This window comes from Eriocheir sinensis, chromosome 61, assembly GCF_024679095.1.
Source record: "Eriocheir sinensis breed Jianghai 21 chromosome 61, ASM2467909v1, whole genome shotgun sequence".
NCBI classification, from domain to species: Eukaryota; Metazoa; Arthropoda; class Malacostraca; order Decapoda; family Varunidae; genus Eriocheir; species Eriocheir sinensis.
In genome coordinates, this window is record NC_066569.1 from 7,292,637 (window position 1) to 7,312,636 (window position 20,000).

The 20,000-nt window shown below is 41.2% G+C and overlaps 1 protein-coding gene across 6 annotated transcripts in view; it reads left to right on the forward strand.

Annotated features, from left to right (window-relative positions):
• LOC126986309 (uncharacterized) overlaps positions 1 to 20,000 on the forward strand; it is a 145,956-nt gene that overhangs the window by 3,495 nt on the left and 122,461 nt on the right. For 4 of the 6 annotated variants that reach the window (XM_050842287.1, XM_050842289.1, XM_050842288.1 and 1 more), the window contains exon 1: positions 11,573 to 11,923. The exons of 1 other annotated variant lie outside the window; for it this stretch is intronic. In XM_050842287.1, coding sequence (XP_050698244.1) covers positions 11,697 to 11,923 — 227 coding nt within the window. In that variant the 5' untranslated portion in view covers positions 11,573 to 11,696. Of the gene's footprint in view, positions 1 to 5,217; positions 5,352 to 11,572; positions 11,924 to 20,000 lie in introns of those variants that run through there. One more of the 6 variants, XM_050842293.1, reaches the window with a different exon arrangement.

The following is a 20,000-nucleotide window of genomic DNA, read 5'->3' on the forward strand; positions in this document are numbered from 1 at the left end:
TCTTTCCTTCTTTCCTTATTTTTTCCCTTTCTTTTTTTCCTTCTTTCCTTTCCTTCTTTCTTTCTTTCCTTTCCTTCTTTCCTCATTTTTTCTTTTTCTTTTTTCTTTTCCTTTTCTCTTCTTTCTTTATTCCTTCCTTCCTTCCTTCCTTCCTTCCTTCCTTCCTTCCTTTATCTCCACATTCCTTTGGTTAAACTGATCAATGGGTAACCTTGGACCTCCACCACCATCACCATCACCACCACCATCACCACCACCACCATCATCATCACCACCACCACCACCACCACCATCATCACCACCATTTTTATTTCTTTCTTTTTCTTCTTCTTCTTCTTCCTCCTCCTCCTCCTCCTCCTCCTCCATTTTTGAATACGTGAATAATGAAATGGAGGAAGAAAGAGGAAGATAAAAAAAGAGGTGCATAGAAAGAGGAAGAGGAGGAGGAGGAGGAGGAGGAGGAGGAGGAGGAGAAAGAGGAATGAAAAGATGAATGAACTTTGATAATATTTCACACACACACACACACACACACACACACACACACACACACACACACACACACACACACACACACACACACACACACACACACACATTCTCAGAAACATTGAAAAAATAAAAATCTGTACGCAAAACTATTCTTCCTCCTCCTCCTCCTCCTCCTCTTCCTCCTCCTCCTCCTCCACTTTCGCCAATTGCTTCTTTTATATTCTTCTTCTGCTTCGTTGTCATTCTCTTCTTCTTCCTCCTCCTCCTCCTCCTCCTCCTCCTCCTCTTCTTTATTCTGTTTGTGCTCGTTTGCATTTCTCTTCTTCTTCTTCTTCTTGTTCTACTACTACTACTACTACTACTACTACTACTACTACTACTACTATTACTACTACTACTACTACTACTATATGTCATCATCATCATCATCATCATCTTGACGAATAAACGTTTCAATCAATCAGTCTTCCTCCTCCTCCTCCTCCTCCTCCTCTTCCTCCTCCTCCTCCTCCTCTTCCTCATCTACAGCTGTACTATCAAAGTTATATATAAATGAGTGGCTTTACCAAGGTCCACAGAGAGAGAGAGAGAGAGAGAGAGAGAGAGAGAGAGATTTCCACCCTGTCACCTTTCCCATAAAATTAAAAATCTCGGTTATTTTTTATTTATTTATTTATTTTTATTGAACACCATATTTTATTTTTTATTTAATTTTGTCTTCCTTAAAAAACACGCAAATTATGACGGAAAAGAAAACGAGAGGAAAAATAAGAAGAAAAAAGGAAAATTTAAAGGAAGGAAAACTAACCATGCATTTTTTTTTTTGAGAGAGAGAGAGAGAGAGAGATAAGGAGAAGGAAGAAGAAAAGAAAGGAAGAAGAGGAGAAAAAAGTGACGATGGAGGAAGGAAGGAAGAAAGAAAGGAAAGAAGAAAGAAAATGAAAAAAAGAAAGAAGGAAGGAAGGAATAACTGAGGAAAGAAAGAAGAAGAAGAAGAAGAAGAAGAAGAAGAAGAGAAGAAAAAAAGGAGGAAAACAAACAATGAAAACAAGAAAGAGAAAAACAAGAAAATAAGCAAAAAACAAAACAAAAAAAACAAACAGAAGGAGAAAGACGAAGAAGAAGAAGAAGAGGAGGAGGAAGAAGAAGAAGAAGAAGAAGAGAAGAAAAAAAGGAGGAAAACAAACAATGAAAACAAGAAAGAGAAAAAGAAGAAAATAAGCAAAAAAAACAAAACAAAAACAGAAGAAGAAAGACGAAGAAGACGAAGAAGAAGAAGAAGAGGAGGAAAAGAAAAAAGGAGGAAAACAAACAATGAAAACAAGAAAGAGAAAAAGAAGAAAATAAGCAAAAAAACAAAACAAAAAAAAAAAAAAAACAGAAGGAGAAAGACGAAGAAGAAGAAGAAGAAGAAGAAGAAGAAGAAGAAGAAGAAGAAGACATTGACACAAATAATCTTCCTCCCTGTTATATAAGACAAAAAAAAAAATTACCTGTCTAAATACCTTCGCTAATTAACCTGATGGAAAGTAACAATTAGGAGGTTGTTAATTAGACTATCCTTATATAACACAAGGCTATTCCCCTCCCCTCCCCACCCCCCTTCCCTTTCCTCTCTCCCCTCCCTTCCCCTTTCCCCTCCCTTCCCCTACACTTCTCTTCCCCACCCCTTTCCTCTCTCTTCCCCAACCCCCCCTCCTCCTTTCCCCTCCTTTCCCTTTCCCCTCCCTTCCCCTCCCTTCCCCTACCCTTCTCTTCCCCACCCCTTTCCTCTCTCTTCCCCGACCCCACCTCCCTTTCCCCTCCCCCTTTCCCCTCCCTTCCCCTTTCTCTCCCTTCCCCTTTCTGTGTCCTTCCCCTTTCTTCCCCTACCCTTCTCTTCCCCATCTCTTCCCCACCTCCCTTTCCCCTCCCTTCCCCTTTCCCCTCCCCCTTTCCCCTCCCTTCCCATTTCTCTCCCTTCCCCTTTCCCCTCCCTTCCCCTCTCTGTGTCCTTCCCCTTTCTTCCCCTACCCTTCTCTTCCCCATCCCTTTCCTCTCTCTTCCCCTTTCTCTCCCTTCCCCTTTCTCTCCCTTCCTCCCCTTTCTTCCCCCTCCCTTTTTCCTTCTCTTCTCTTTCCCTTTCCCTTTATCCTGCCCATTTCTTTCTCCTCCCTTTCTTTCCCCTCCCTTCCCCTTTCCCCTCTCTTCCCCAATCTTTCCTCCTCCCTTCCCTCTCTATTTCCCTCCCCTTTCTTCTCCACCTCTCTCTCTCTCTCTCTCTCTCTCTCTCTCTCTCTCTCTCTCTCTCTCTCTCTCTCTCTCTCTCTCTCTCTCTCTCTCTCTCTCTCTCTCTCTCTCTCTCTCTCTCTCTCTCTCTCTCTCTCTCTCTCTCTCTGTTACTTGTTTCTTTCCTGTATCCTCCTCCTCCTCCTCCTCCTCTTCTGTACCCTCTCATCCCCTCTTCTTCGTAATTGTGTCTGATGCTTTTTGTCTGAGTGGCCTTCTTCCTCCTCCTCCTCCTCCTCCTCCTCCTCCTCCTCCTCCTCCTCTTCAATGGGTACTTTCTGGCATTATCTACTTTCTTATGTTACTTTTCTGCGGATCTTGTCTCCTCCTCCTCCTCCTCCTCCTCCTCCTCCTCCCTTTCACTCTTTTTCTTCCTTCTCTATTCTTCTTCCTTCCTTCCTTTCTTTCCTTCTCCCTTTCCTTCTCTCTTTCTCTTCTTCCTCTTCTTCCCTTTCCTCTCTACCTTTCTTCCTCTTCTATTCCTCTCTTCCCTTTCCTCTACCTTTCTTCCTCTTCCTCCTCTTCTTTCCTCCTCCTTCTCCCCTCTTCCATGTCTTCCTATCTTCCTCCCTTCCCCTCATTACATTACCTTTCTCTCTCTCTCTCTCTCTCTCTCTCTCTCTCTCTCTCTCTCTCTCTCTCTCTCTCTCTCTCTCTCTCTCTCTCTCTTCTATTTCTCCCATCTTCTTCCTCCCCTTCCCCTCCCTTCCCCTCCCTTCCTTTCCCTTCCCTTTCCTTCCCCTCCCTTCCCTTTCCTTCCCCTCCCTTCCCCTCCCAATCCTCTCTCCCCTTCCCCTCCCTTCCTCTCCCTTCCCCTCCCTTCCCCTCCCTTCCTTTCCCTTCCCTCTCCTTCCCCTCCCTTCCTTTCCCTTCTCCTCCTTCTTCCCCCTTTCCTCCCCTCCCTTCCCCTCCCAGTCCTCTCTTCCCTTCCTCTCCCTTCCTCTCCCTTCCCCTCCCTTCCTTTCCCTTCCCTCTCCTTCCCCTCCCTTCCTTTCCCTTCTCCTCCTTCTTCCCCTTTCCTCCCCTCCTTCCCCTCCAGTCCTCTCCCCTTCCCCTCCTTCCTTTCCCTTCCCTTCCCCTCCTTCCTTTCCCTTCCTTTCCCCTCCTTCCCCTTCCTTCCTCCTTCCCTCCCAATCCTCTCCCCCTTCCCTCCTTCCTCCCAATCCTCTCTCCCCTTCCCCTCCTTCCTCTCCCTTCCCCTCCTTCCCTCCCTTCCTTTCCTTCCTCTCCTTCCCTCCCTTCCTTTCCCTTCTCCTCCTTCTTCCCCTTCCCTCCCCTCCCTTCCCCTCCCAGTCCTCTCCTCCCTTCCTCTCCTTCCCTTCCTTCTCTTCCCTCCCTCTCCCCCCTCCCTTCCTCTCTTTCCCCTTCCTTCCCTTTCCCTCCCTTCCTCTTCCTTCCCCTCCTTCCCATCCTTAATTATCTCCTTCCCCTCCTTCTCCTTCCCTTCCTCACCTTCCCTTCACAAGATTTATTGTCGATACCCCCCCCCAGCACCTTCCCCTTCTTTCCCCTTCTTTCTCTTCCCCTCCACTCCTCTCACTTCCCCCCCCTGCCTCTTCCCTTCCCTCCCTTTCTTCTCCTCCCCTTACTTCCCCTCCTTCTCTTCTCCTCCCTTCTCTTCCTTCCCTTCCCCTTCCTTCACCTTCCTTCCCCTCCTTCCCTCCTCCTTCCCTCTCTTCCCCCCCCTGACTTCCCTCCTCTCTCTTCCCTTCCCTCCTTCCTTCCCTCTCTTCCCTCCTCTTACCTCCCTTCCTTCTTCTCTCTCTTCCCCTTCCTTCCCCTTCCTTCCCTCTCTTCCCTCCCCTTACTTCTCCTCCTTCCCCTCCTTCCCTTCCTTCCGTCACCTCTCCTCCCCTGTCTTCCCCTCCCTTCTCTTCTCCTCCCTTCCCTTCTCCTCCTTGTCTTCCCTCCTTCCTTCCCTTCCCTCCCTTTCTCGCAAATGTCAACATCCTCACCCCTACCCAAACCTCCCCCCTTCCCCTCCTTCCCTCCCTTCCTTCCCATCCTTCCCCTTCCTTCCCCTTCTTTCTCTTCCCCTTCTCTCTCTTCCCCTTTCTTCCCCTCTCTTCCCCTTCCTTCTTCTCCCCTTCCTTATCCTTCTTTCTCTTCCCCTTCGTTCCCCTCTCTTCCCCTTCCTTCCCCTTCTTTCTTTTCCCTTTCCTTTCCCTTCTTTCTCTTTCCCTTCTTTCCCCTCCCTTCCCTCCTTTCCTTCCCCTCACTTCCCCTCTCTTCCCCATCCCCTTCTTTTCCCTCCCTTCCCCTCTCTTCCCCTCTCTTCCCCTCCTCTTACTTCCCCTCCCTTCCTCCGACCCTACCCCAGCACCCTCTCTTTGCATCCACACACACACACACACACACACACACACACACACACACACACACACAGGCTTCTGTCTCCGTGGCCGTCAGTTGGCACTTGGCCCTGCTGTGTGCAGTGTGTGGCTGGTGAGCGAGGCACTGGCACCCCCCCCTCCCGCCCCCAGTGCCCACGCAAGAGTGCCACGCTGCCAGCCTTCAGGAAATACTTATAAACAGAACATATAATACTGATATCGTTACCGTTACTGCTACTGCTGCTACTTCTTCTGCTGGTACTTGTTACTGTTGTTGTTTTGTTGTTGTTGTGGTATAGGAAGCCGGTTTTTGGTCTTGAGTTCAGGTAATTTTTTTGTTTTCATATCGTTGTTGTTATTTTTTTGTTTTGTTTTCAGTAAATGAAGTACCGTAAGGGCAAATTAAAGGTTACTGTTATTTTCGTTGTTGTTGAATGCGAAGGCGGTTTATGCTCTTGAGATGAGGAAATTTTTGTTGTCATATCTTTTTTTTTTTTTGTTTTTTTTGTTTACAGTAATGATATACCGTAAGGGCAAAGAAAAAAGGTTACTGGTATTTTTGTTGTTGTTGTTGCATAGGAAGGCGGCTTATGCCCTTGAGTTCAGTTAATTTTTGTTTTTATATCATTGTTGTTATTTTCTTCCCTCTTTTTACAGTAAAGGAAGTACAGCTCAAGGGCAAAAACAATAAAAAAAAACGCTCTAAAAAAGTAAAGAAGTATCGAAGAATGGCCAAATGAGAGGTCAATTTCGGGAGGAGAGGTCTTTTATTTTTTCTACAGCAAAGGAAACCGCTATTCTTAAAAGAGGTCGAGTCATAGGCAGGAGGAAATACGGACGAAGGAAGGAAGCTCCAGAGTTTACCAGCGTGAGGGATGAAAGAGTGAAGATGCTGGTTAACTCTTGCATAAGGGATTTGGATGGTATAAGGATGAGCTAGAGTAGAAAGTCGTGTGTAGCGGGGCCGTGGGAGGTCGGGGGAGGGGGGGAGGAAGGTATGCAGTTAGTAAGTTCAGAAGAGCAGTCAGCGTGAAAATATCATTAGGAGATAGAAAGAGAGGCAACATGGCGGCGAAATTTAAGAGGTAGAAGACTTAGCAAGAGGAAGGGAGTTGATGAGACGAAGAGATGTTGTTGTTGTTGTTGTTGTTTTCTTCTTCTTCGTCTTCTTATTACTATTATTATTATTATTATTATTATTATTATTATTATTATTATTATTATTATTTCTACAATTACTACTACTGTTACTACTACTACTACTACTACTACTACTACTTCTACTACTGCATTCTCTGGTAGTTTTTGGTGGTGGTGGTGACAGACAGACAACCAAACCAAAACAGAATGTCAACCCAAGAATTCTAGAAGTCAGGGCCGGCAGGTGGAGTACGTTAGGAAAGGCCTTTACATAATATCACGCTTAATTTCTTTTTTATAGACTTAATTTTACCTACTTTGCTTACTCTCTCTCTCTCTCTCTCTCTCTCTCTCTCTCTCTCTCTCTCTCTCTCTCTCTCTCTCTCTCTCTCTCTCTCTCTCTCTCTCTCGTAATGACTGTTGTATTGATAGATAGATAGATAGATAGATAAAGATAAATAGATAGATTGATCGATAGACAAACACGTAATTGCTTCATCTGACAGGTAGATAGATAAAATGAAGGTCACGTGATAATCACACACACACACACACACACACACACACACACACATGCACGTACGCACGCACACACATCTTGATTCAACTTGTGCGGGAGGCGTGTGACCGTTTTTGTTCGCGCGCACACACACACACACACACACACACACACACACACACACACACACACACATCAATATAAATCTAAAAAAAAATATATATGTTAAAGGGAAACATACAAAATTTATTAGACCAAGCACCTCCTCCTTCTCTTCTTCCTCCTCCTCTTCCTCCTCCTCCTCCTCCTCCTGAACCTATATACATACCATCTAATCCCTTATATAACTTCATGACCTTTCATCGCATTATAAATTGATGAATGTCACACACACACACACACACACACACACGTTTTCTAAGATAGTTGGCAGTGGCGTCACCAGGGAAAAAAATTGGGGGGGGCTTTAGCCCCTAGGTAATGATGGGCGTCGGGCGAGCGCAGCGAGCCCAACCAGCTGGACCCATTCTAGGGTTATTTTGAGGCCCAAAAAAGATGAAAGTAAATTAATCTTTATTACTTGATAATTATAAAAATAGATGATAATAAAAGAATAAATGTAAAATTATAATATATACTCAGGTACTTTCCTTATTGAACGTAAATAGGTACATGGGATACTGGTAGTTAAACAGAATAAGATCATTAATATGAAAAGTAACTTAAGCTTGACCGCCTATGCTCCATGTTAAGTATGGGTTAGTGACATGCGCCGTATGGTGGATTTTCCCAAATTTGATTGAGATTGTATTGGAAGGGAAGCAAATTTGTCCACTACTACATCAAGATCAAGTGAATCTACCACACCTTTTTCAATTGAAATTGTACCCAGACTGGTCAGCCGTTTCTGACCCATTGTTGCCCTAATGTATGTTTTAACAAGCTTCAATACAGAGAATGATCGTTCACATTTAGCATTACTTACTGGGAAAGTGAGAGCCAAATGCAGTAAATTCCAGAGTGTACTGAAACCTTGCTTTAGAGGCTTTAGTTTATCTAAAGCATTAGATATGGATTTAGCATCATGTAGTGTTCTCTGAGCAACAAGAACTTCTGCATGGAGGTTCTCACTTTCAATTTCATATTGGTCAGCAAGATATTTTTTTTAAACCCGAAAATAAGGTTATGCTTTGACATGTAAAGTGGCCCAAGTGGGCTAAAACTAGAGAAATATTAATTTTTGAGGGTAGAAGTATTTTTGGGGGGGCTGAGTCCTTGGTTTGGGGGGGCTTAGCCCCCATAGCCCCCCCCTGGTGACGCCACTGATAGTTGGAATTGTTTTGTTTGTGGATATGAGAGAGAGAGAGAGAGATTAAAACATTCATGAGTCTTTTCTAAGTAATAGTGATTCTTCCTTTTGTGTGAATATAGATTTTGTATTGTAGTAGTAGTAGTAGTAGTTGTAGTCGTAGTAGTAGTAGTAGTAGTAGTAGTAGTAGTAGTAGTAGTAGTAGTAGTAGGTTTGGTAAAAGTAGTAGTAGTAGTAGGTGGGGTAATAGTAGTAGTAGTAGTAGTAGTAGTAGCAGTAGTAGTGGTAGTGGTATTAGTATTAGTAGTAGTAGTAGGTGGGTTTAAAAGTAGTAGTAGTAGTAGTAGTAGTAGTAGTAGTAGTAGTAGTAGTAGTAGTAACTGAAGTAAATTACATAACTAGTATATTTCTTGGATTTTAATAGGATTAAATTGACGAGAGAGAGAGAGAGAGAGAGCAGTTCTTTGTCTCTCTATTCCGGCGATTAAATTCTGACACACACACACACACACACACACACACACACACATATGTTCCCCATGAATAAGTCTTAATGAGTATCGTACAGGTATGTTACACGTCGTTCTTTTCCTAGTGATGTGTGTCCGGCAAACAGAGAGAGAGAGAGAGAGAGAGAGAGAGAGAGAGAGAGAGAGAGAGAGAGAGAGAGAGAGAGAGACTTTGCTAGGTATATGTACACGGATATTGCATGTTAACAAATATTTAATCAGACATATAGAAAGACAGATAGACAGACAGACAGACAGACAGACAGACAGACACTGATATTCACCACTCATTCTTTCCTACAAATATTAGCAAACAAAACACATATGTACCCCTCTCTCTCTCTCTCTCTCTCTCTCTCTCTCTCTCTCTCTCTCTCTCTCTCTCTCTCTCTCTCTCTCTCTCTCTCAGTATCATTCTGTCCGTCTTTCCTTCTTTCTTTCTTTCTTTCTCTTCATTTCTATATCATTTTCTCTTTTTACACACACACACACACACACACACACACACACACACACACACGCCTGACTTAACACGTTGATAACAGGTATATTTCCTATGCAGAGAGAGAGAGAGAGAGAGAGAGAGAGAGAGAGAGAGAGAGAGAGAGAGAGAGAGAGAGGTTATTGTCAGTCTTTTTCCTTTTGTTTGTCTCCTTTCCGTTCTCGGTGACGACATTTTATTTCTTCATAAATTACAAAAAAATACTACTAGGAAAAAAATGTTACGCGCCCTTCCCGTTTTCTTCATTATCTAATCTGTCGTGTTTTTTCATTTTTACTTTTTTTTTATATATCTAGATAAAGAATGAATAGGCTATACACTCATAACAGACAAGAATAGATATGAAAGTTTATTTATTCATTCATTATATAAAAAACCCAACTAGGAAAAAAATGTTATGCGTTCTTTGTTTCTTCGTGTTGTTTTTCTTTTTGACTTTTTTTATATTTCTAGATAAATAATGAATAGGCTATACACTCATAACAGACAGGAAAATATATGAAAGTTTATTTATTCATTCATTAAAAAAAAACTAGGAAAAAAATGTTATGCGTTCTTTGTTTCTTCGTGTTGTTTTTCTTTTTTGACATTTTTTTATATTTCTAGATAAATAATGAATAGGCTATACACTCATAACAGACAAGAATATATATATGAAAGTTTATTTATTCATTCATTAAAAAAAAAACTAGGAAAATTTTTTTAAGCGTTCTTTGTTTCTTCGTGTTGTTTTTCTGTTTTGACATTTTTTTTATATTTCTAGATAAATAATGAATAGGCTATACACTCATAACAGACAAGAAAATATATGAAAGTTTATTTATTCATTCATTATAAAAAACCCAACTAGGAAAAAAATGTTATGCGTTCTTTGTGTTTTCGTGTTGTTTTTCTGTTTTGACTTTTTTTTATATTTCTAGATAAAGAATGAATAGGCTTTACACTCATATCAGACAGGAAAATATATGAAAGTTTATTTATTCATACATTATAAAAAACACAACTAGGAAAAAAATGTTATGCGTTCATTGTTTTTTCGTGTTGTTTTTCTGTTTTGACATTTGTTTATAATTCTAGATAAATAATGAATAGGCTATACACTCATAACAGACAAGAAAATATATGAAAGTTTATTTATTCATACATTATAAAAAACACAACTTGGAAAAAAATGTTATGCGATTTTCCATTTTTTTTTTCATTATCTAATTTGTCGTGTTTTTTTTCTTTTTTTTTTTACTCTTTATATTACCTGACAAAAAATAATGAAAACAGTGAACGGGAAAATATTAAGTAAAAAATGTATATACAAACTCCTATGTAATTTTGTTCCTTTGATTATGTTGTTTTTTCGTGTCCTTGTTTTTCGTTGTCTGGAGTTTTTGTTTTCTACCTTTTTAAACTCTCGTCACAAAAGTAGGTATTTATTTATTTATTTATTCATTTGTTTGTCGTAATATCAAATTCCCTTTCTGATATTATTTTCTATGTATTTTATGTATTGTTTGAGTTTTTTCCAGCACACACACACACACACACACACACACACACACACACACACACACAAACACACACACACACATTCACTGATCAGCTTTATCCAATTAAGGTTTTTTTTTTTATATATATTTAACGTATTTTCTATTGATTTTATGTAGGCGGTAAAAACGAACCTATATATACCACAAAATTTATAGCCTTAAAAAGTATGCCATTTTAACAGTGTTCGTTTTAGTTTAATCTTTATCCCAGTCTAAAACATGCGAAGTAGAGAAATTAATTAAAGTAAATAAAATACAGTAAAGTAAAATAAATGCGATAGAATAAAATACATAATTGTAGCCATGGATGTCTACCCATAACAGTGTATCTAAACCATGTATGTCTACCCATAACAGTGTATCGAAACCATGTATACCCAACACAGCGTCTTCTTAATAGCGGTCACTTACATTTCCTTACATACGAATGCAATTTATTTACACATCCTTGTATTTTAATTTTTTTTACAGTAGAGGAAACAGTTCAAGGGTAAAAAAAGGGTAACAATAATGAAAAAAAGCCCGCTACTAAAATAAATGTACATATGTATTTATTTATTCATTTATTTTTAGCCTACGGCAGCGGCCGTCTTTCTTGGTAGTGCTTGGTGGTCGGCCCCAGCCCGTTATGGCACAGGCAAGTGTTTATAGAGGCACCATCTTGCTTGGCTCGTGCTGCTAAAAATGTAAATGTATCTCCTCTTGGGTTGCTGAAGGTGTTGAACACTAACATGGCAGGACATAAATGTAACGACTTACAACACTATTCATTCTGTTTCCACAATGTATAGAACAAAAATACTATCTCTATTCAGTACCAGCAGCATCGAGGCTTGTGGAAGCCGTACTTTGTACGTACACCCAAAGGTGCCAAATCTGATACGTTCGCACACAAAATGGCAACACTGACTGTCTGTTTGTGCGCGTCGCATTACAGGATGTTAAATGACAGTCCCGGGGTGGAGGCTCCGCAGTGTGCGGACGGGACGTGTGTTGGACGCGTATCACCCGGCACCACAGTCCTGGAGTCTGGCAGTCAGTCGGTATCCTAGTGATCCTCTGCGCGTGAGCCGCCTGTATCAAGGTGTCGGAGCCTCGCCACCATGGATGACGGGGGTGGCGACACTGTCCTTCAATTCATGGGCTGCAACGACAAGACCCCGTTGTGGGATGCAAAACGTTCAGGCCAGGTTAATGAAATGCTTCCCATTGATGCGCGGACAGAAAACATGGGAGACAGCGGGAGAATGCGAGGAAACGATAACTCCCTTGCTAGCGGCCGTGGGAAGGGAGAAGGCCGGGAGGATAAAGAGTGCTGGGGCAGGCAAAGGTGAGTGCATGGCCTGGCTCGTGAGCTTTCATCGGTAAGTGTTCGGTCTCCTCGGCTCCAATAACATTATTAGTGTCACCTCTGTGCAGCTTTATGCGGTGAAAAGTGTCCGCAACGTGAAGATACTGCAGGCAGCTGGATCACCACCGGAAAGGGCGAGGGAGTGGTGTGTCGGGGCTGTAATATCTTGGGGGGGGGGGGATAAGGGGGCAATAGTCCCTTAATGTTTCCTGTATCGGCCTCAATTTCTTTTTAACGTTTTGGCCACGGCAGCGGTGGGGGCCTGGACCCGTATTCCCAGATGCTTTCGGCTCATAACAAACATTTCCCAAGGCCACGAAGGAGATGAGTCTGGCTCCATGAGTGGTTTTAACCTCCGTGGTGTAGAGCCTTGTCAGACCATCGCTTGGCTCGTAAAGTTACTCATGGAAATGCCATCATAACCTCTACGAAAGCCTTGCCAAAAGGGAGTGCGTGAGCCACGGAATGTTTGAGAATTTTGGCCCTGGTGGTGGTCAGCCCCAGCCCGATGTGGCGCAGGCAAGTGTTTATAGTGGCTCCCTTTTGCTGCCCCCGGAGCTCATTTCTTATCCTCTTTTCTTGCAGTTAGTTATTGGAGGCTCGCCCATCAGACTAGTCGCCGCACTACACGGCTACCCACTCATACGTAGATTAATTTCAGTATGTTGAGATTTCCCATTTTCTATGAACTTCGGAGAGCATGGGCCATCACTACCTGTTACCTACTCGGGGTGACACAACAGAACCACAGGGGAGCATGCCATCGCTTTGCCACCAGTGTAATGCCAGAATTTGCTCTTTTCTACACTCCAATGCGTCCTCTGCGTGTAACGAAAAGCACGAGAAATTAATCCAGAGAAGGAAAGGTTTTGCCGGCGCTGGGAATCGAACCCGCGACCAACGAGACGGAAGAGAGTCGCCGCACTACAATGAGAGAGAGAGAGAGAGAGAGAGAGAGAGAGAGAGGAGGAAATAAAGAGTGGAAAGTGAGGTAGAGGAGGAGAGAAGGAAAACGAAGAAAAAGAGAAGATGAGAGAGAGAAAAGGGAAGAGAGAAAATAGGAAAAGGAGAAGGAAAACGAATAAAAAAGAGAAAATGAGAGAAAAAATGGAAAAAGTAGGAGGAGGAGGAGAAGGAAAAGAAGAGAAAAAGGAGAATGCAAGAGAGAGGAGAGGGAATGGAAAGGGAGGGAGAGGAGGTGGCCGACTAGCCCGCACCTGTATGTATGTATGTATGTATGTATGTATGTATGTATGTATGTATGTATGTATAAATGCATGTGTCAGTCCCGTGGCATCCTCAAAGCAAAAGAAGTGTCAGCCTCAGCCAATGGACGCACGCCACGTCATTGGTTCGCTGACGTCACGCGTACCCTCGGCCAATCACGTCACGAGTTCCCGCTGACGTCATAGGTTACGCAGGTTGCTATTGGTGCGTTGCCAGGCGATGTGACTTAACATATTGTACATGCATTGATGAGATTCCCAGAGAGAGAGAGAGAGAGAGAGAGAGAGAGAGAGAGACTTGGTAATTGTATGTGTTTGTTTGTATGTTTGTTTGAGGTAATGATGATGATGATGATGATGATACAAATAATAACAACAACAACAACTACTACTACTACTACTACTACTACTACTACTACTACTACTACTACTACTACTACTACTACTACTACTACTACTACTTCTACAAACTGACACATCCTACCACTTTTATAAACACAAAAAAATAATAAAATAAAATAAAGTAAAACAAGATAAAAGATAACAGAAAAAAATGATGGTCTGTTGTTAGTCTTCTTACCTGGGCCATTAATTTGCGGTTATGTAACACCTGAGGAGGAGGAGGAGGAGGAGGAGGAGGAGGAGGAGGAGAGAAAGAAAAATTGCTTTTATGAATTATTAAAAAGATGAGGCACAGTCAGAGAGAGAGAAAGAGAAAGTGTGCGTGCGTGCGTGTGTGTGTACAATTTACAAACCACACACACACACACACACACACACACACACACACACACACACACACATAGAGTCTATAATATCTATACAAACAATGAAATAATGACAGTAGTAGTAGTAGTAATAGTAGTAGTGGTAGTAGTAGTAGTAGTAGTAGTAGTAGTAGCAGTAGTAACAAGAGGAGTTGTAAGTAGCGGGCTTTTTTTATATTTTTCTTTACGCCCTTGAACTGTCTCCTTACCTGTAAAAAAAAAAAAGTATTAGTATTAGTAATTTGAAGTAGTAGTAGTAGTAGTAGTAGTAGGGGCAGGATAGATAAGGTGGTGCAAGAGGATGTGGTTGTGGTGGTGGAGGTGGAGGATAGATAAGGTGGTGCAAGAGGATGTGGTTGTGGTGGTGGAGGTGGAGGTGATGGTGGTAGTGGTGGTGGTGGAGGTGATGGTGGTGGTGGTGGAGGTGATGGTGGTAGTGGTGGAGGTGATGGTGGTGGTGGTGGAGGTGATGGTGGTGGTGGAGGTGATGGTGGTGGAGGTGGTGGTGGTGGTGGTGGAGGTGATGACAAAGCAAGGGTGGTGAAACATGATGAGGTGCTTTTGGCTGTTGAAGTGGTGACCAAGCAACACACACACACACACACGCACACACACACACACACACACTTAGATATGGTGATCACTACTTAATTCATATCTTCATCACTCGACAATTTTTTTTCTCTTCTTGCTTTTCTCCTCCTCCTCCTCCTTCTCCTCCTCCTCCTCCTCCTTGAAGTGCGTTAGTGTTTGCGTTATTTTTATTTTATTTTATTTTTTCATGATTTTCACTTTCTTTTTCTTGCTCATGTTTTTCTTCTTTTCCTTCTTCTCCTTTTTCTTCTTCCTTCTCTTCTTTTTTTCTCGTTCTTCGTCTTTTATTTATTTTTATTTTTCCTCTTTTTCTTTATTTTTCTATTTCTTGTTCTTCTTTTTGTTCCTCTCGTTCTAGTTCTTCTTCTTCTTCTTCTTCTTCTTCTTCTTCTTCTTCTTCTTCTTCTTCTTCTTCTTTCTTCTCTTCTTCTTTATCACCAACATCAACAACATCGTCACCCTAAAAACCATCATCATCATCATCAACACATATAATTGTTTCCACTTTCCCAACGGCACACAAAACAGCAACAGGTCCCGTCCGTCCGTCACTAGCTCGCATTCCTTCCTTATTTATCCCACTAATGGCTCTCACACGCGATCATTTCCTGTCTGTCTCGTCAATTCATCAGGCTATTCATCTATTCCGTCCCCCCCCAACCCCCTCGCACCCCCCGTTGTGTCGATCTCGGGGAGGGGGGAGAGGGGTGGATATGGTGTGTGTGTGTGTGTGTGTGTGTGTGTGTGTGTGTGTGTGTGTGTGTGTAAATCTCTGTATACAATTTCTATACGTGAACGTGTTTGGTCACCTGAGTACACACACACACACACACACACACATATGTTTACACGCCCATTTTTGTTTCTATGGTGACATGATACTGTTTACACCTCCTCCTCCTCCTCCTCCTCCTCCTCCTCCTCCTCCTCCTCCTCTTTCTCCTCCTCTTCCTCCTCCTCCTCTTCCTTCTTCTTCCCCTCTTCCTTAATCACCATCATCATCATCATCTTTTATAACGTACTTACTTAATTTCATGCTAATATTTCTCCTCCTCCTCCTCCTCCTCCTCCTCCTCCTCTTCCTTCTTCTTCCCCTCTTCCTTAATCACCATCATCATCATCTTTTATAATGTACTTACTTAATTTCATGCTAATAGTTCTCCTCCTCCTCCTCCTCCTCCTCCTCCTCCTCCTCCTCCTTCTCCTCTTTCCATTGACCCACTGACCTCCTTCCTCCTTATCATAGTAATTTCTTAACGTTTTTTTTTTTCTTCCTTCTTGTCTTTCTTTTTTTTCTCCTTTATTTTTATTTTACCTTCCTTCATTTTCTCTTTTTTATTATCTCTATTCTTTCGTATTTTTCTTTCCTTCTTTTCTTTCTCTGTGTCCTTCCTTTCTTCCTTCCTTCTTTTTACTTTATTTACTTTACTTTTCTTTCTTTTTTTCTGTCATCATCAGCTTTACTACTACTACTACTACTACTACTACTACTACTACTACTACTACTACTACTACTACTACTACTACTACTACTACTACTACTACTACTACTACTACTACTACTACTACTACTACTGCTACTTACGAATCATATCAAAGGAAGGAAAGTGAAGGATTGACGGAATGATAAGTTGACAGGAAGAGAACGAAAGAAAGAAAGAAAGAGAGTGAGTGAGCGAAAGTGAAAGAAAATAACGTGAAACAATCAATGAGAGAGAGAGAGAGAGAGAGAGAGAGAGAGAGAGAGAGAGTTATTATAGGTATACTTCGATTGATTGTCACTTACTCTCTCTCTCTCTCTCTCTCTCTCTCTCTCTCTCTCTCTCATATAATATCTAGTTGAAAGAGACCCTCGTAATAATAATAATAATAATAATAATAATAATTATAATAATAATAATAATAATAATAATAATAATAATAATAATAATAATAATAATAGTTTCATTAGTATTCAAATCTCTTACATGGATTTCGATTCTCTTCACAAAAGGTTCCAACACTACTACTACTACTACTACTACTACTACTACTACTACTACTACTACTCACAGAATTACCCAAGACCTCGAAACAACAAAACAAAAAACAAAACAAAAAAACACTCGTATTCAAAATTCTCTTCCCGAAAAACACGTCAATGGAATCAGGTTTTCCTTTTTTTTTCTTTTACTTTCGACATTTTTTCCTATTATTCATTCCCCTCTCTCTCTCTCTCTCTCTCTCTCTCTCTCTCTCTCTCTCTCTCTCTCTCTCTCTCTCTCTCTCTGGAAGCATGTGGTATTTCCTGTTCGTTGAGAGAGAGAGAGAGAGAGTCCAGTCATATTTCCTGTATCATTTTAGTTATTTTCTTCTTCTTTCTCAACTTCTTTCTTCCATGATTTTCTTTCCACTCACTTATTTGTCTTCTTCACGACTCTTTCCTCTTCTCTTTACTTTCCCATTCTCTTTTTCCTTCCCATTCTCTTTCCTTGCTATTCTTATTCTCTATTCCTCCCATTCTCCTTCCCACTCTCTGATCCTATTTTCTCTCATTCCCATTCTCTTTCATCCTATGTGTTCTCTCTCCTTCTCATTCTCTCGTTCCCATTCTCTCTTCTTCCCATTCTCTTCCCATTCTCTCTTATCTCCGTTTTCTCTTTCATTCCCATTCTGTCTTATCTCCATTTTCTCTTTCATTCCCATTCTCTCTTATCTCCGTTTTCTCTTTCATTCCCATTCTCTCTTATCTCTATTTTCTCTTTCATTCCCATTCTCTCTTATCTCCGTTTTCTCTTTCATTCCCATTCTCTCTTATCTCCGTTTTCTCTTTCATTCTCATTCTCTCTTATCTCCGTTTTCTCTTTCATTCCCATTCTCTCTTATCTCCGTTTTCTCTTTCATTCCCATTCTGTCCTATCTCCGTTTTCTCTTTCATTCCCATTCTCTCTTATCTCCATTTTCTCTTTCATTCCCATTCTCTCTTATCTCCGTTTTCTCTTTCATTCCCATTCTGTCCTATCTCCGTTTTCTCTTTCATTCCCATTCTCTCTTATCTCCATTTTCTCTTTCATTCCCATTCTCTTTTATCTCCATTTTCTCTTTCATTCCCATTCTCTCTTATCTCCATTTTCTCTTTCATTCCCATTCTCTCTTATCTCCGTTTTCTCTTTCATTCCCATTCTCTCTTATCTCCGTTTTCTCTTTCATTCCCATTCTCTCTTATCTCCATTTTCTCTTTCATTCCCATTCTCTCTTATCTCCATTTTCTCTTTCATTCCCATTCTCTCTTATCTCCGTTTTCTCTTTCATTCCCATTCTCTCTTATCTCCATTTTCTCTTTCCCATTCTCTCAGCTCCGTTTTCTTTTTCCTTTCCTTTCACTTTCGTTCCCATTCTCCCGTTTTCCTTCCTACTCTCCTCCTGTTTGTTTTTACTTTTACTTTCTCACTCCTGGTCAATTTATCCTTTCATTGTTTAGTTCACTTCTTTCCTAGTTTAGTAGAATCTGGCGGGCCGGAAGCCAAGGTCAGCGCCGCCCGGCACATTGCCACACACTCTCAACACCTCCCTATACCTCTCATAAGTCAGCTATTTACTACCTTTAAATGAATCTAATTAAATAACTGGTCAATCCAATAAGGTCATATAGTATTCAGATTGTTTCATTTTTAGCATAATAAGAAATACTTTGTGTAAACAGCAGGACACTTGACAACGCTGGAATACAACGTTGTCAAGTGTTCTGGTGTTTACGCAAAGTATTTGTTATTATCCTAAAAACGAAACAATCTTAACACTATATGACCTTATTGGATTATCCAGTTATTTAATTAGATTCATTTAGAGGTAGTAAATAGCTGACTTATGAGAGGAAGCGAGAAGGATTGAGAGTGTGTGGCAATGTGCGGGGCTTAGCTGACCCCGCAGAAAAATAATCAAATAAAAAATAAAAATAAAATAAAAAAACGAAAATGAAAAGGTGTGAATAGATGTAGTAATAGTAGTAATAGTAGTAGTAGTAGTAGTAGTAGTAGTAGTAGTAGTAGTAGTAGTAGTAGTAGTAGTAGTAGTAGTAGTAGTAGTGACATCATAAAAAGGCCTTCAACACACACACAAAGTAGAGATTAGGTTACATACAAACAGATGACAGTACTCTCTCTCTCTCTCTCTCTCTCTCTCTCTCTCTCTCTCTCTCTCTCTCTCTCTCTCTCTCTCTCTCTCTCTCTCTCTCTCTCCACTTATACATCTATTTATCTTTGTATCTATCTATTTTTCCATCTATCTTTTTATCTATCCATCCATCCTTCTTTTTTTCCTTTCTTTCTTTCTTACTGTTGGTGACTAATTTTCTTTTTTTTTCTTTTTTTAACCACTCTTGAAGAAGCCTCCTTAGCTTATCAGAGAGAGAGAGAGAGAGAGAGAGAGAGAGAGAGAGAGAGCAACAGCAAAAAAATCCACGTGTGAGCAAGTTCTCTCTCTCTCTCTCTCTCTCTCTCTCTCTCTCTCTCTCTCTCTCTCTCTCTCTCTCTTTTGTTAATAAGGTTCTGATGGCAAGAGATCCGGGTAGGACACGTAGAGAAGGAATGAACGGAGAGAGGAGGAGGAAGGGAGGGAGGGTAAAAAATTAGTTAGTGAAAGAAGGAAGAGAGGAAGGAAGGGAAGGGAAGGATAGAAGAAAGGAGAGAAGCGTAGGAAGGAAATGGTTCATGAACTTTTTGTCATTCCTATTTTCTTCTTAATAGCTATCCATTCTTTCTTAATTTCCTTCTTTCTTCCTTAATTGCTATCTCTCTCTCTCTCTCTCTCTCTCTCTCTCTCTCTCTCTCTCTCTCTCTCTCTCTCTCTCTCTCTCTCTCTCTCTCTCTCTCTCTCTCTCTCTCTCTCTCTCTCTCTCTTCAACGTAATATTAACTAGAGCAGAAATGCAACGTTTTGGAGTCTTCTGATTAATGTAAAATCACTTAGGTTTAAGGACAGACCACCGAGACTGGACCATGGGGTCTGTGTGGTCTGATTTTCTATGTAAATCTATGTAAATCTCCTTCCTTCATTCCTTCGTTTTCCTTTCTTTCTCTCTTTCTCTCCATTCTTTATTCCTCTCTTCTCTACTTCCTTGATTTCTTTCGTTTATCATTTGTTTTCCTTCTCTTCGTGACGTTTAAGTTAGGTCAATTCATACGTAGGAATTGGTTCACTAAGATTAACATTCACGCTGCCTCCTCTACCACCAACTATTTCCAAATGCCCAAAATGAGGTTAATCCGAGACATATTTCTTATAAACATAAATTCCTAGAAACTCATGCTTACGTATCTATCATTTTGTCGTGAAATTCATTTATAACAAGCAGGATTTTGAAATTATGGAGGAGTTTACGAGTAACCAACACTATCCTTCCAAATTTGATGAATGGTTTTCCTTGTAAGCAGACTTTTGGATTATCTTCTCACTGGCAAGCTTTTGTAGTGACCCATTAACGCACACCATT